The sequence below is a fragment of the Eriocheir sinensis genome, chromosome 23 (genome assembly GCF_024679095.1).
Source record: "Eriocheir sinensis breed Jianghai 21 chromosome 23, ASM2467909v1, whole genome shotgun sequence".
NCBI classification, from domain to species: Eukaryota; Metazoa; Arthropoda; class Malacostraca; order Decapoda; family Varunidae; genus Eriocheir; species Eriocheir sinensis.
In genome coordinates this window covers 20422787-20439874 of record NC_066531.1, presented here as the reverse complement: position 1 = coordinate 20439874, position 17088 = coordinate 20422787, and the positions used below count along the sequence as shown (strand labels likewise).

At 47.3% G+C, this 17088-nt stretch overlaps 1 protein-coding gene across 2 annotated transcripts in view; it reads left to right on the top strand.

Annotated features, from left to right (window-relative positions):
* Positions 1–15388, top strand: part of LOC127002542 (uncharacterized) — a 40725-nt gene extending 25337 nt beyond the window's left edge. The window contains exons 5-6 of one of the 2 annotated variants that reach the window (XM_050868622.1): positions 14659–14771; positions 15128–15388. In XM_050868622.1, coding sequence (XP_050724579.1) covers positions 14659–14771; positions 15128–15208 — 194 coding nt within the window. In that variant the 3' untranslated portion in view covers positions 15209–15388. The remainder of the gene's footprint in view (positions 1–14658; positions 14772–15127) is intronic. The other variant, XM_050868621.1, reaches the window with a different exon arrangement.
* Positions 15389–17088: the final 1700 nt, after the last annotated feature.

Sequence of the window (17088 nt, the reverse complement as noted above, 5' to 3'; positions counted from 1 at the left end):
CTAAATACACATAGACAGTTGCCCAGCAAGTCACCAAAAATACTGTACATTGTCCTTTGGAAGGTCAAGGGAGCTCCTTTGAGTCCGAACGGCATCCTCGTCCACTCATAGTGTCCATGAGGCGTGCTGAAAGTCGTTATTTCACGGGACTCGGGGGCCATAGGCAGTTGCCAGTAGCCACTGACCAGATCTAGACTCGTAAAGACTTTATTTCCTCTACCGAGACACATCAGAAGATCTCTAAGAACGGGAAACGGAAAATGATCATCCACGGTCGCGTTGTTCACACGCCGGAAATCAATCACAGGACGATAAGAACCGTCTTTCTCTGGAACCAGAAACAAGGGTGAATTCCACGGGGAGTTCGATTCTTTGATGACACCTTGTTCTAACATATCAGATATAAGTTGCTGCACTACTTCCCTCTGACTGTGGGGGAGCTTGTATGCATTGATATATACAGGATTGGTATTGGGTTTTAACTTAATGTGATTGTGTTCAGCACACTGCGTAACTCCAAGCGGCTCGCCTGGTAGAGCAAGCGCCCCCCTATAATGTTCCAGCAGCTGGACTAAGGTTGGCTTAATTTCGGAATTGTGTGCAACTTTTAGGAATGCCTCTAAATTAGCTGTGTCTTGTTCGGGAGAAGCCTGACACGCCGAGGTTATGCCTGAGACTTGGGCTGAAGGGTATGCAGCTGGTTCCGGGGCTACATTTTTCCCATACACTAGACACTGGCATAATCTAACCCCGTGTTTTAAGGATACAGGGGACCTGACGTGTTTATTACCAATGCCTCTGCAATACCTCCCTCTTTGACTATCGCGAGAGTTACCTCCACCGTCACCCGGTGTTTGTGTGGTGCTCCGTCGATACACACATCACTGCCCGTTGGAGGAGCGTTAGGTAACCGGATTTTAACAAGTTTTGCAGCACGATCCGGAACTACTTGATGAACTTCTACGACTGCCGTTACTGTCCGCCACAAGTCTGTAATGTTTTCGTGTGGTTTGACCGTAAGAGGTGACACTTGGGCGGTGGCAGACCCTGAGTCTGTGGTGGGTTGGTCATTTTCCCCCTCTGAGGGCGGGATTACAGGTGACATAGGCGATGGATTTACCATCCCCTGTATGCGTCGTCCTTGATACACGATCGCGTTGCTTTCAGGGTTTATGGTTATGTGCAGGTCTTTCATGGCGTTTAATCCTAAGATCCCATCCACAGGTAAGGCAAACCTGCTAGATACATAAAATAAATCTCGAAAGGAACATACCTTTTCATGTAAGCTGACTGTTAGTGGTACTCGCCCAAGGATTCCCAAAGTGGTACCCGTCACGCCTACCACATTCAGGTCGTTCTCTTGGAGCGGCCAATTTTCCCCTCTCGCCTGTCGTGTCAGTGACCTGTAAGCGGAGTCTTAGATTACATTGACTGTTGCACCTGTGTCTACCGCTAAGGTGAGTGAAATTTTGCCCACCTTGCAAGGGAGGGCAATTATGCTTGTCCGTCCCAAGGCGGCAATGACTGAGTCAAGTTGCTCCCAATTAGTATAGTCCTTATGGGATACTTGGATGTACGCCTTGGGGCTGTCACGAAGTCATGCCTTTTTATTCTGAGAAGAGGAGGAATGTGGTTTACTGTCCGCCGAGGACTTGTTCTTCTGTTCCTCCTTGGCCTTTTGTATTGCATAACAACTGTCTGAATCATGAAAACAATTCCCGTGGACATGGCAAAAGGCAGCCTTCCGCTGATGGTTTGGCCTAGGGTTCCTGTGTGGTGAGTGATGGCCACCCCTGTAACCTCCTGATCTCCTATCAGATCCCTGTCTTGAGTGTGTTGAGTCCCTACGTTTCGCGAAGCAAGAATTCTCGGAATGTCCTGACTGTTTGCAAAAACTACAGTCGGGAGATGCCTTACTTTGTGCCTGAAATGCTGCGGCAGTTGCGAGGGATTGATGGTGAGTGTGTTCTTGAACCTTGACTTCTAACTCTGAGACGAAGTCAACCAACTTCCCGCCCGGTTTGAAGGTCAAGGGAAGGGCAGAACGGCGGTTCTTCTCTGAAATATGAAATAAGTAAAAAAGCAACTCGAAGACTGTCTTCACCTGGTGTTTTTGCATACTGCCCCCTGAGAGCCATTGCGCGTCTTCTAGACTTTTGACACAATCAACCGCCAGCTGATTTGCCTCAGTCATGGCGTCCCAAATCGGCTTTGTTGAGGATTTTTTTTGGAGGGGCTCAACCGTGTGTGCGATCTGTCTAACGAAGCTTGGATTACTCCCGCCTCCGAAGATTTTTATGAAATTCCTTTTAAAAATTTCATAGTTTACTCCAATGTCCACCGAAGCAAACGCTGAGGACTGCATCAAATTTAGTGCCCGAGAGCCTGGTAGTAACCGGGACCGAATGAATGCAATTTTATCACGATCTTCCGTAATGGAGGAATTTACGATGGCAGACTCACATAGATCTCGGAACTGTCTCGCCGAATAATCTGACTCGCTGCCGGAGAACTGTCGAAAACTGGCGTGAGTTGGAATGACCCGAATCGGTGGAGGGGGGGGAGGGGAGGTGGATTGGTAGGCATTGTGACCGGTTGAGTGGGGGTTAAGTATCCCGAAGAACCCGGAGGTGAAGGGTCCCTGTTTGGAATTGAGGAATACTGAGTACCTGAACGTAAATTTACAACATTAAGATCATTGGTGCCTGAACGGTGTTCCACTTCCTCCTTACCTGAGGGACTCGTTAACTGTTTAAAGGTGTCACCGAGTTTAGCGAGAGTGTCTTTGTTCATATTATGGCTTAAATCAGTTACAATATTATATGAGCATATTTTAATTGCTGTAAATATTAACGTAACGCGTCTTAGTTAAAAGTTTGCGCCGTACCCCTAAAAACAAGAAGGGATGGTAAGCAAGGTGGCCGTTAGACGTAATAGAAAGTTAAGGTTATAATGTCAGGTTATAATGTAATGTTATAATGTTATGGTTATATGAAATAATGACCCAATAACGCAGCCGTTATTTGGTTAGGAGAAATAAGTGAACATGCGGGTTTCTCCCGAACGGCGAAGAGAAAACGGAGCAAGGGCACACTGAGGAAGTTTGAATTAGAGTAGAGAAATCACAGTTTTACCGCTAACAGACAACAAGAAGGATCAATACCGTACGCGAATGATCATTACTCTCACAATTACGACTGATTAACAGTGTTAGATACACATAAATAAAAGAGTCGTGCCTCTGATGCAATTTTTCTGAGTTTGCACTTGTGAAAATATTTGGAACAGGTACAATACCGAGAATATTCACCTGACGTAGAGCTGGTGACGAAGGATGTCGTCGCTCATGGGGTACCTGGAGCCTTTGGAGTCGCGTTGGAAGACCTTGGCCGCGGCAGGAGCGCGTGGAAGGTTGATTGATGGCGTAATGGCTGCTGGAAACTGCTGACGATATAGTCGGGCAGGTGAGTGGCAGGACGGGCGCCGGAACACTGCTGCCAGACGTAGGACGGCTGCGATGCTCTTGTTATTTTGAGAGTTGTGGGGGCAGCGGTTGTAGATATGGCAACCTGGGTGTGTAACCTCTTGAGAAGGCGCCTTGTAGTAACGGTGGTGGGTACTGCTTGCAGTCACCGGGAGATGTCCGCGTTTGCCCTGGTTGACTGTTTGCCGGAAGAGGTTTGGGCCGATGCTCCCGGCAGCGGCGGTGTTGCCGCTGTGTTGCTTGGTGCTTGTGGGCTCTGCGGGGAGTGCCTCCTTCTGCGTACCACGGAGGGCTTGGAGTGAGCTGGGAGTGGCTGGTTGTTGGCCTGTAGAGAGCTTGTAGAAGTCGTAGGCCTGTAGTTGGCCTGTAGCAGGGATTTTGACTCCTTCCTTCCTTCTACGCCTGTCCCCGGATTTGTTGGTGAGTTCTTGTGGCTTGGAGCTCTTGTAGGACAACTAGGTAGCGAAGGGCTCGGGTGCGTTGGGACACCGTCTGCCACCGGTGAACGCTTGGTTGCGGGGACTTGCGGGCGTAAAGGGAAACTCTTGCTCTCTTAGAAGAAATATATTCTTAACCTAAGATACAGCGTAGCGTGGGTGAGAGAGACGATACCCTAGGTGTGTGTCGTGCGAGCTCTCTCGAAGGAATGACGAGTTACAGAGTGGAAAATATTGAAGTTACAATTGGTCACGTATGTCAAGGTGACCTCTAAGCTTGATGAAATGCTTTGTATACAAACTGAGATGGTAAACACTGACAGCTGACATTCCTACAAGGTGGCGTGATCTATCTGTCGTGTTTTTTTTTCCATTGATATACTACAATTACTATAACAAGGTCGTCCCACCGAGCTGAAGCAAAATGCCAGAAGCATCGCCTCTTCGGTGGGTCCAGAGGATGTACAGGAGCGATAGGACAGGAAACAAAAATAAGGTTATGGTCGGAGGAACCCAACGGAGAGAACAGTTTGACAGAGTAAGCAAAAGGATTAGAGGTAAGGAAGAGGTCTAGAATGTTGGGCCTGTCTCCAAAACGGTCGGGAATACGTGTAGGGTGCTGAACCAACTGCTCTAGGTCGTTGAGGAGAGCAAAGTTGTAGGCTTGTTCACCAGGCTGGTCTGTGAAAGAGGATGAGAGCCAAAGCTGGTGGTGAACATTCAAATCTCCCATGATGGAGATTTCAGCGAAGGGAGAGTGAGTCAAGATGTGCTCCACTTTAGAATTCAAATAGTCAAAGAATTTTACATAGTTAGTAGAGTTAGGTGAGAGATGAACAGCACAGATGTATTTAGTAATAGAATGACAATGAAGTCTTAGCCAGATGGTGGAAAATTCAGAAGAGTCAAGGTCGTGGGCACGAGAGCAAGTGATGTCGTTGCGCACGTAGGCGCAACATCCAGCTTTGGATTAAAATTTAGGATAGAGATAGTAGGAGGGAACAGAGTAGAGGTTGCTGTCAGTAGCCTCAGAAACCTGTGTTTCGGTGAGGAAGAGAAGGTGAGGTTTAGAGGAGGAGAGATGATGATATAAGTTTAGCAGGTTTGGAGTTAAAGTCTTTGCTTAAATTGTCCTTTTACTGGTTTTGTGGTTTACACGGAGCGTGTGATGCGAACTCTATCGAGACGAAATGATGACTGCCCTCGGCAGCCACACAAGCTATGTGCGTCATCGTTCGTTCATGAGGTTGCCTAGTCTAAGAGGATTTATACAGATAGAGGGAGAAGAAGTGGAAACGGATAGATATTTAGGAGTAATATTTACATGTTTACAATGCTCGGTCAGGCTAGCGTGGCGCCCACGCCACGATGAAAGTAAAACTCTATGTACAAGGATGGCCGGGCCAAATGAGGTATAGTAAGTATGAAGACGAGAAAGGAAGTACACAGTATAAGGGAATGGGAAAAAAAATAATGAATGGGTTACAGGATTATAAGCCCATAAGGGACAAATAGCAGTTAAATGTAAGTTAAACAATTGTCACATGGGTACATTACCTAGAGTAATGGTGTATAAACAAATAAAGACAAGTGCACAAAAAAAATTCCTAATATCTAAACTCCCGGGAGAATGAGCTATTAACGAAATATAATATGAGAAATAATATATAATAGAAAATACTATCATGATCATGTATTAAATGGTATGGTTAGACATACATGGTTTAGGTAAGTTAAAATATGGAAACAAAAAAAAAATGGTGGTATATGGATATATAGGTGTATATAGAAATGGCAAATAGATACATATCACAGAGGACTTGCATGTTATTTAGTTATTGTAAAGAAATTATCCTGTCCTCGGGTTAGGGATAAATGGCATATGAAGATATTTATGCTCAAGGATAAAAAGATATTATAGGACAATGAGAACATGGTCTATGCCGTTGCTGGCTGTTAGGTGCGCTGGAGGATGGCTCGACGCAGGAAGGCGTAGCGGCGGTGGAAGACACAAATGAGTAGGGTAGCTAGGATCACAGTGAGCGTGAGGACTGTAGTCAGTGACGTGAGGATGGGGTATACAGTGTCGGGGCGAAGGTCTGGCCATATGGTGAGAGATGAAATGGGTTGTAGGGTGATGTTTGGTGCAATGAGTTTGGGTAAGGTGTCTCATAGTGGGTGTAAGGGTTTGAGTTGTAGGGGAGTTGTTGGTGCCGGCAAGTTGAAGGGTTTGAGGTTGTAGGTATGAAAGGTTTGGTTGAGCAATAGATGGTTAGATTGTTTAGTTGTCAGGTTGTGGGATGTGAGACTGCAGGCCTCCAAGATGACAAAGGAGCCGTGGACAGCGGTGTTGCTAGGTCGGGATCCAGGGCAAGTGACTGTAAGAGCATTGGAATGATGGAAATAGAAGTACCGCCAGGGTTTCACTCTAAGGTGGAAGATGGTGGTATCCTCGACTGGGGTGAAAACACACAGAGATTCAATTGGGGAGTTTCTAACTAGACCCATCTCACAAGGATAATTGCTGGAAGGCAAAAAGACGTACTGGTAAGCAGGGCAAAGGTACATCTGGAATCGGGTGATATGGCAATCATGAAAGTCAGCTGGAAAAGCAATGTGCATGAAATCTGATGAAACCAAGAGAGTGGTATGAGATGTAGATAGTTGGTAGATGGAAGAATTGACAACTGTAGGGAATGGATGAATGTGATAGATAGTGAACATATATGGCGACCTAAAGGGTATATGCACTAAGATACCATCTGTAGTCAATGTTGCCTCCATGTAGGGATAATAATATTGAACCTGGGTCTCACTGAAAACAGGAGTTAAGCCTTTTTCTGTTCTGGCCCAATCAATGACATGCATAAGTTCGGTAGGGGTGAGAAGGGAAGGGGTTACAACACCATCTAACACGTCTCTGAGCAGTGTAAATGTGTCCTGCAGTGCTAATTTAAAATTTGTGATTGCAAGGTAGACAGTTCTGAGGTTTGCTGCCATTAAAGCCAAATGGTGAGCCAATAAGTACTGGTGTTGGACCTGCTGAAGCTGGGTTATGAGGGATGTGAAGTTGTTGAGGCGGTCTATGATAACTTTTCGAGTCCTAACAACCGTCTCAATAGCTTTGTTTTGGGAACTGAGAACAATGGCCTGGTTATTCAAAATAGTACCCCATTTGTCTAACTGATCGTGAACTTCAGCAACATCGGCTTCTGTAGCTGTACCAATGAGGCCTTTTAACAATCTCCCACCAATGTCGATGAGACCACGCTTGGACCAGGCGTGGGCTTCTGGTGTTTTAAGATAAGTTGAAAAAGGGGTCCATTCTAGCAGACTATCAAATGATTGTTGGATATTTAGGAAAGTTAGCATGAGAGTAGAGAAATATGTCAGCGTGAGTGGATGGTTTAGTTTATGAACTGTGTCCGATGTCTGCTGGAGAACCGCTTCCGCTTGCTGGATCTGGCGCCGGAACTGGGGTATATGGAGTCGCTCCAGCTTTTGACAATCGCATAGGGTAATGCGGACATCGACCACGTCTTCCACCACCATCACGGGGCCGTCTGGCTCCACGATTGCCCCCACACGTAGGTGTTGTTCATATGAGGGCTGCTTCGTGGCATTTGTGGGGAGGACCAGGAGAACACCTCCCAAGACACATAGGCAAGGGAGTAGCATCGCAACTGGGTGAGAGAATAGAAAGTGGTTAGTGGATGGATAAGGTAAAAAAAAAAAGTGTGGGAGAAGAGAAGGGACACTAAGGGATGAAGATGGTTCTCCGTACAAATGCATCAGTTTGCAGATGTGTATGATCTTAGTTTCTTCCTGTAGTCGTTGGTAGTGTCCACCTCAGCTGGGCCTGGAGTATTTGTCGGTGTCGTTAGAGGGTCGTCAGGCGCAGGGGTCGACGCCTCACAGGTTGAGGAAGAAGGTCGGTTAGTGCGTTTGAGGTGGTCTAGGTGTGCAAGCTTTGTTTCCAAGGTAGTCAGGTGGCGGATCTTGACCTTATTCCCCTTGGCGTAGGCCAGTACGCGGTATGGTCCCTCAAAGCGAGGTGCTAGTTTGTTTTTGGGTTCCTGAATTTTTAAATAGACAATGTCCCCTATGACCAATAATTTGTCGGTTGCTGATTTCCATTGTGACGCATTCATGGCAGCCTTGCTATCCTCGATGTTGGAGGTAACCCGTTTATAGATCTTCTGGAAGTCTGTCCCTCTGACTCGAACGTAGTCATCAAAATTATAGATGGGTGTGTCCTCTTTGAGGAGGAATGAGTACGGCAATCGATGGTCCTGGCCAAAAATGACATAGTGAGGTGTGTCACCTATTGATTTATGGAGAGATGAGTTAAGAGAAGCCATTACCTGAGGCATCCATTCGTGCCAAGTTACTGAGACATCACCGACCAGAGAGCGAAGTGTCTGAATGATTTTGCGATTGTGTCGCTCGACCATGCCATTGGAAGCTGGATGATAAGCCATGGTATTTACCTTATCAACTTGGTATTCCCTGCAGATTGCCTCCAAGATTTTATTGTTAAATTCTGTGCCATTATCTGAGATGAGGACTTTAGGGGTGTTATATTTACAAAAGACTTCATCAATGAGAGCTTTAGCCACAGTAGTTGCTTGCTTGTCCACTATGGGAACTAGAACCGAGAAACGACTGAAATGATCAATGGCAACCAATAGGTATTTGTGGCCTTCAGTAGTTTGGGGTAATTTCAATAGGTCAATAGCAATGGTATCCCATGGCTCGAAAGGTATGGGATAGCTTTTGATGGGGACTTGCTGAGTAATGGATCCATAATTTTCTGCACAAGTGTGGCAGTTGTTGATGTAATCAATGATGTCGAGCCGCATACGTGGCCAATAATATAACAAACGGGCTTGCATCAAAGCTCTACTTTTTCCAGGATGTCCTGCATGAGGGGAAGAATGTATGTTATGCAAGATCATAGAGACTAGGCTTTCTGGTACGACGATTTGTGTAACCTCCCTATGCGGACCGTATTTAGTTGTGATGTATGTATTCCTGACGAGGATGCCGTCGTTGAGATCAAAGCCAGGTAAGGGGACAGGTAGCGTTGGCAAGGAATTGGGGTCGCCACTCTGCAGATAGTATAAGATGGGTTGACAGAAGTTATCTGTTTGTTGCGCTGCGCGTATGGAATCATTCAAAGTTGGGTCATGAGTTCGACTTGGGTCATCAAAATGATCTACATCCTTGTCCATTATCGCGCCGATATTTCTGGATAGGGCGTCCGCTACATGATTTACTGCTCCAGGGACATGAGCAAATGAGGGATTAAAGTCTTGGACAATGAGGCTCCATCGGGCCAATTTCCCGTGAGGGTTTTAGTATTGAATAATTCCACCACGGCTGCGTGGTCGGTTCTGACATGGATATTGTAGCCATAAATGATGTCACGAAAATGACGTAATGCCCACACGACCGCAAGGGCCTCAAGGTGGGTAGTACTGTAGTTTGATTCTGCTTTGTTGAGCGTGCGACTTGCATATGCTAGAGGTTGTAATTTATTTCTAACATCATATTGCATGAGAGCGGCTCCTAGGCCCTTGCCACAAGCGTCTGTGTACAGGAAAAAGTCTTTTGTGTGGTCTGGGTAGGCCAGGACAGGCGGGGATGTTAGTGTTGTTCTAAGGTAATCAAAAGCTTCCTGATGTTCCGCCCCCCATGTAAATGTGGAGTCTTTGCGCAAAAGTTGAGTGAGGGGTCTTGCAATGCGTGAATAGTCCTTGATAAAGGATCGATAGTACCCGGACAGTCCTAGGAAGGAGCGGACAGATTTCACGTCTGTTGGCACAGGATAGTTAAAAATAGCCTTGACTTTGTCAGGAGTCGTATGTACACCATTCTGATCTAGTACATGGCCTTATTATTTGATGCTTGGACGCAAAAAATGACATTTTGGGAAACGCAGAGTTAGACCTGCCTGGTAAAGGCGATTAAATACTTTTTGTAGTAAGGTAATGTGTGAGTCGACATCCTGTGACACTATGATGATGTCATCTATAAAAGCGAAAACCTGTTTGCCAAGGAGGCCATGCAAGACTTTGTTGACTAGCCTTTGGAACGTTAGTGGCGCACAACTAACTCCAAAGGGGAGTTTACGAAACTGCCAGTGACCCGAAGGGGTAGAGAAGGCTGTAAGCGGTTTACTATGCTCATCGAGGTCTACCTGCCAATAGCCACTTGCTAAATCTAAGGTCGTGAAAACCTTGTTGTTGGTGCCCATGCTGCATAAAATATCCTGCAAGTGAGGTAAGGGGTATCTTTGAGGGTGCGAAACAGCATTTAGTTTCCTGTAGTCTACAACTGGCCGAAATTGGCCGTTTTTCTTCTTCACAAGGAAAATGGGAAAGTTCCAGGGAGAAGTAGTGTGTTCTATGATACCTGATGCTAACATGTCTTTAACTGCAGTATCTAGGATAGCTCTTTGAGAGTGTGGTGTTCTGTATGCAGGCACATAGATGGGGTTGGTATTGGGATCAACCGGTATTGTATGTGTTAAAACATTTGTGGATCCAATAGGATCATCCGGCAGACTGACAATGGAGTGGTATGTCTCTAGTAGGTTGTGCAATTTCTCCCTTGCTTCTGGAAAAGCCAGATCTTCGAGATGAGTAGCTAGATAATCATTTACGTTTTGTTTATGATGATCACTCCGCAAGATCTCAGAGGGGGAGATGATCTCTGATTCCTGTACGCTACCTATGCGTTCAGGTAGAACTTCAAAGTCAACGACGCATGTCCCTTGACGGAACTTGCGTACGTATGGGGAGGAGTTGTGCATTATTAGGAAGGTTTGACCATTTTTATCTACTTTGCAAAGTGCATCCTCCATAGTCATGGCTTTCATCTTCAAGCTCTCACTCATACAGATAGCCTCACATTCATCACTTATACCAGCAAGACGCATTTGAAGCATAGCTGATCCACGCCCTTCTAACGTGACGTCATTCGCCAGAACGCCGTGGACCCTTAAATGCTCTTGCGAAGAGGAAGAAGAGGGAGGAGGTAATGTATTGGAGGATGATGCACTTTGTTCCTTAATAACATGCACTGCTGGAGATGAATTATCAACCAGTGACCGCTGGGCCACGCTAGAAAGATGAGTATATTCTCCATCGGCGGAGGGAGAAGTGCACAATAATGGCTTTGGGGCCGTGAGTGTCCTAATTGGTGTTTCATGTTGGTAAACACAATCTTCTGCTGGAGCTAGGGATAAGCAGTGTTCCCGCATAGATTGAAGACCCAAAAGAATATCACCTGGGATATTCAAACCATGACACACATGAAAGGTTGCTGTAATCGGGGACAGGGAGTTAGCCAACTGGATAGACAAGGGGGTGCGTCCAACTACTTTAAATGATGTGTCATCTAGTCCACTTAATTTTAGGCAGGAGGTTCCAATACCAAGGTTGTCTTTGCGTCATGTAAGGCACGCAATGTTCCGATGTTTATGATATTGGGACATGCCCCTGTGTCCATGAAAACACTAATTTGGTGACCATTACACTGAGCAGGGACAGTCATGGCAAGGGAGGATTGGGGATAAAGAGCGAGGCGATGGTGTTTCATGGTAGTGGTTTCAACATCCGTAGGTTGGGTTTCAATGTCAAAATGAGCTGTGGATGTACTTGGTTTGTTTAAAGGTGTGCGGGTTGGGGGTGTTGTATGAATACCACACCTGGTGTGATTTTGTACCTGAGCCTATGTTATTGCGGGAGACGTGGCGCGCGAGGCTTCCCCCGACGAGGTACCTCCCCGGGGCCTCGCGCGGCAATCCTTGGTGTTATGGCCTGATGTCTTATGGTAGGAACAATATTGATTTGACTGTTGGGTGTTGCTGCCATACCAGCAATTACGTGTATGGTGTCCTGTGATTCTGCAGTTGTAACAATATTGAGTGTTATAGCCACGCCCGCGACCCCTGCCTCTATTGTAAGGGCGGCGGCCGCAGGGTGTGGCAGAGCGGTTCCTAGGGGTCTGAGCTCCGGCCGGGGAGCGACTGTGGGGACGCCCCCTCTGAATGTTGACGCCCCTCACCGCTGAAGATGTGGGTTCTGTTGGTGGCTCTCGTCCCGACAGGGGACTGATGTGTTTGAAAAGGGTTCTACCTTTTGGTAGGGGTTCTTCCTTTTGTAACTCTTTGAAGAGTGTCTCCGTGCAATTGAGGAGAAAGATAAAGTATGAGAAAAGGCGGCACACATCCTCAAGGTTCATTTTCTCATCGGTAGTCCACGGGGAGTGACGGAATTGGGTTTCAAACTCTGTGAAGGCTCCACCCGCGACGCCTAAACAGTCATCCACTGCAATATTAGCCTTTATTTTGGGACGGTAGGTAGCCGCTAGGCGGAACAAGACTGACAGGGCACCCTGTTTGCATGTGGAGCCGAAATGGCTGATGAGATTTGCTTTCGCTTCATCATATGTTTCGGCTTTCTTGAATGCGTCACTTTTTATAATGGATTGAGCCCGACAAGGGCCCGTGTGGATGCTGTCGTAAAGGTGGGCCAATTTCTCCTTTTCATTCGTATATTGGAATTTGGTAAAAGCATCCTCTACCCTCTGAAGGTGAGTTAGGAGGTCGGGGCCGGTCTCCTCTGAGCCCGTATATTTTGGATTTTTATCCTCGCCCCTTAAAATGACGTTTCGAGGTTTGTCACTCATGGTTGTGTCACTTTGGTGCTGTTCTGTCTGGGAAGAGGAAGTAGTCTGGGAAGGCTCTGGTGAAAAGTCTGAGGGGAGCTTCTTTGCAGGATGTAATGGGGGTGCTGGGGGAATAGGTTTTGGATAAGCAGCTCCTGAACGGAGGACTGTGTGATGGGGACTACCAAACGTTAAACCGCTGAAGTCAGAGGATAGAGCCTCTTCCAATTTTCGATCCTGGGACATGGGGAGTTAGACGGGGGAGTCACTTAGCTGCGTCCGATTCATTTGTAAGGAGACCAGAGCAGGATGGTATGGCTGATGTATGGTGAGGGGGGAGACTGGGTCGCAGGAGATGTGGTTTAACTCACTTCTCTCTGCTCTCCGGCACAAGCTGGAATGTAGGGGAGATATTAGGACGTATAGAAGGAAAATTATAGGAAGGGAAAATTTAAGTAAGATTAAAGGGAAGTTTATAGGAAGATTCGTAGGTAATCCGTAAGGAAATGGTAAGATACCTTGGGTGTGAAGCAGTCGTGAGTTCGCTTGAGGAAAGATTGGTTCGGTACAAGGGCATAAATGACTGGGATCAGCAGATGTGCAGATGGCGACACATATCACTAGGATCAGCAAGACGTGGCTGCCGCAGGCGAAAGAGGGGTAGGGCTGGTGAACGGGGAGGGGAGGAGCGCTGAAGGCGAACGGGATGGATGACAAGAGAGTAGGGATAGGAATTTAAATGTAATCCGTGTATGGGATTAAGAACAAATGAAGTGGCGATTATATTAGGGTAATTTAGTGGAGAATGGGAGACGAGGGTGAGAATGTTATTTGAAGTGGGGGGTTTCGACGGTACATGTACTAAATATGGAACAACGTTTCGTCTTACTTTAGTGATAGTGCAGGTGACAAACCAAAATTGTGCGGCGTGTTCCTCTAGCCGGGGGCGGGTGTTGCCGATGTTTTGATTGACGGCACGCTGACGCAGACTGCTGACGCACTTGAATTGAGCTGCCTGGCCGCGGCTACTACCTTGTCACTACGAATATGGCTTCCTCTTCCTCCTCTTGTGACTGTGAAGATACAGGGTTGGGGGAGTTCGGCAGGGGTTAATCCCGTTAATTGAGGTGGGATTTTTGGGTAGACTGGTTACGGACTTTTGCTGAGTGGTGGCACAGATTGTTGTTTTGGTGATACCATGTAGGTGGTGACATGACGTAGGTGCAAGTACTAGCTATGGGGCTTCTAGTCGTCTCATAGGGAGTGTAGTAATCCCGTAATTGTAGAGAGGTTGTGCTTGAGTTCACACTGGTTCACTGAGTCGTTGCCACTAAGGCGTCACCACGTAATTTGAGGCGCTTTGTGTAGGCCAGGATTATTTTATGAGAAATCCTTTGTAATCGCTTTATAATCGCTGCCACCAATATAAGTCCTTTTACTGAATGAAAATTAGAGCGAAGACCGCGAATGTTGCAGAAATTGATAAGGAGGAGGTTCGAGGAGTTATCAGGACACCTCTCAAGTCGGCAGCCAGAAAGGGAATTTATGGTCCCCCCCCAGGCGGGGACTCCGAGGCATTGTTATTTTTCGCCATTTTGAATTTTGAATTTTGGGAAAAGGTGTGTGTGTTGTGTGAATGTAGTGTGGTGTAGAAAGAGAGAGGAACTGTCATTGGAGAGCATGCTGAACTGCTCTCTGGTGTTGATGAGACAAAAGGGAAACGGTTAGTGAGGACATGGGAAGGGTCTTTGAAGGGCTTCAGCACCCTCCTCGCTTCCCATATATCCTCACCGGGAGTAGGTCACGCCCGTTCGGTAGGTGTCTTCCTACCTACTCCTACTATAGGATCGCAAAACAGTTCATGGTAATCCCAGCAACTTTTACGAGAGGCTTTTCAAACAGGCGAACTTAGGCGCCGTTTAGGATGGGAAAGAGCCTACATAGAGACTTCAGATTTGCCTGGAGTAAACCTTGAGGCGGTCTCCCTAGGGTGGGCTAGACGACGCGCCCCCTAGCGTATGCCCCAATGATTAACTGATTTCCTCCTCTCCGGCACTCCAGGAGGCTTCGTGATCATCGTGATGCGCCATGAGTTCCTACAGACCGTGCCTTCCTACAAGGACAAGCTGGAGCCTTACATGGACCAGCTGGAGGCGGACGGGAAGTGGAAGAAGGTAGGGAGCACCGTTGCCAGATTATCGTACTCAGAGCATAGTATTTACCGTTTTTTGACACCTAACTATTGCCAAGAAACATCAGGAATTCACTATTTTAACGATAGATATAAATGAATCTAGTTATTGAGCCCCAGGAGACAGTTTTGGGGTCGAAAGTTGGTAAATATAAGAGGCTGAGTACAACTATCTGGCAACATTGGTACAAGAAAACATTTACTCTAATCGAGGTTTCTGTCTGGCGGGGCTGTTCACTGTATGGGCGCCTGTCACGACACTCTGGTATAAGGAGATGGTCAGGAGCTGGCCAGGGGGAGAAGGTCACGTATTTGAAATGATGGTCATAATTCCTTCAGGTGGAGCGGCGCATCGTCCCAAACTATTTCTGTGACAAGGAGGGTCTCGTCTTCGTCTTCCGCATCACTAAGCCTGAGTGAGGAGGAAGAGGAGGGAAGGGAAAGGAGAGAGATGAAGAGGAGGAGTTATAGTTGTGCTGTGCCAAGGCTGTCTCTGTGTAACAGCCTTGGCTTTCGTCGCGGCACCCGAGACTGAGGTGTGAATTATCGTGCTCTGGCAACCTGGCGTCATGGCGTCTACGATGTTATACGATAGTCTACGCATAGGGCACATTTGTCAGTATTAATCATATTATTGAAATTGTTGTAACCCGAAATCCCGGTTCACACAGGGGAGACGACACACTGTTTGTACTAGTGACACTTGACTTAAAATTCTGGTACTTTAGGAGTATTTAAAGGAGTTCGTAAATGGGGTGATGAAACGGTGTCGCCTTTCTTATATGTATTTTATTCTACCTTAATACTACTTAATATTACAAAGGGTAAAAATATTGTTTAAACCAGCGACTGGCTTACGAGACTCAATGAGTCTTCAGGTTTTCTTTCACTATTGGTTACTGACGTTAGCAATGGTATAATATTGAGTAAAAACTCACACAATAAAGTATCATAGAAATATAATCCTAAGTAAAACTAAGATAATAGAACACAATAGATATGTTAGATACGCTTTCCTCTATGGTACCACATCACTCCATACTCACAGTAGCAAAGATGATTGTTCTGCCCATGTTGTCTAGGGAAGGACAACTGGGTGTATAGCACACGAACAGAGTGCTGGCTGATCTGATCTATAGCCTGAATAAATGCTTCTTATATAGGCATGACATACATACAGACATCACGAGGGTAATACGTCAGGCGTGTGAGTCATACATCAAACTCACACCGAGCTCATACAATAATCTACCTAACCGACATGTGTAATAAGGTTGATTTTAATCCTTAGTGTAGCTGTCACGCGGTGACGCAGCTTTGTTTTCATAACATTTTGTTCCGCGGTTGATCGGGTTTTGGCCGCGGTTGATTGTGTTTTGGCCGCGGTTGATTGTGTTTTGGCTTAGAGAGATAAGCGGGTGCGTTAATGGGCAATTGCAATTGTGTATAGGTTGGTAAATGAACAGTGCGTTCGGGGACAATCATGTGTTGGAGTCCGTGTTGTGCTTTAGCGATCGATACCGCTGTTGTCATCGGAAAATATTGCCGGAGAAGATGATGACACTGGAGCGAGTGGTGTCGCAGCCCGCGGGGCACCACATACCCCCCCCGTTAAAATCACGCCACGTCCTCGTGGCACGAAGCGTTCCGCCCGGCGGACGACCATGGAGGGCCAAGACGGGGATGGCGGGATCGTGGGGGAGGAGTCCTGCGAGAGACGGGACCTGAAGAGACAGAAGAAGGCTACCCCACCGGCGACGAAGACGACGCCGAGGAGGAGCAGCCACCCCCACCAAGGGAGGAAGGGGTCGAAGGCGGGGACCGGAGAGACGGATTCCTGGAGCGCGTGAAGTGCTGGAGGGAGGTCCTGCGGGGGGGCCAGAGACGACCCGGGCGACGGCGGCGGGGAGGGGAAGGGGCCAAGGGGAGTCCTGGCCAGGAGCGATGAGACCACGTCACGTCCGATGTGGAAGGGGGTGCGATGAACCGTCAGCGGGGCGTCACCGTCCATAGTAGCCGAGGCAGGGAGGCTGAAGGCGTCGGAGTGGGCACTACAGCCCATACCGAGGCTGAGGAGACCCGTCCCGTTGATGGTCTGCCTGTATTTGGAGACCGGGCTGTCCGGGCAGACCATGGTGACTACCTGGGGGGTATCGGTAGCGAAGACCCAGCCCGCAGGAGACGGGATGAAGACCGGGGGGAAGACTCTGAGGAGAGACTTAGAACACAGCGAGAGGGCGTCTGGGCGATCGAGAAAGAGAGCGATCTCGCAGCGCCGGACAGAAGTCGAGTAGACAGGG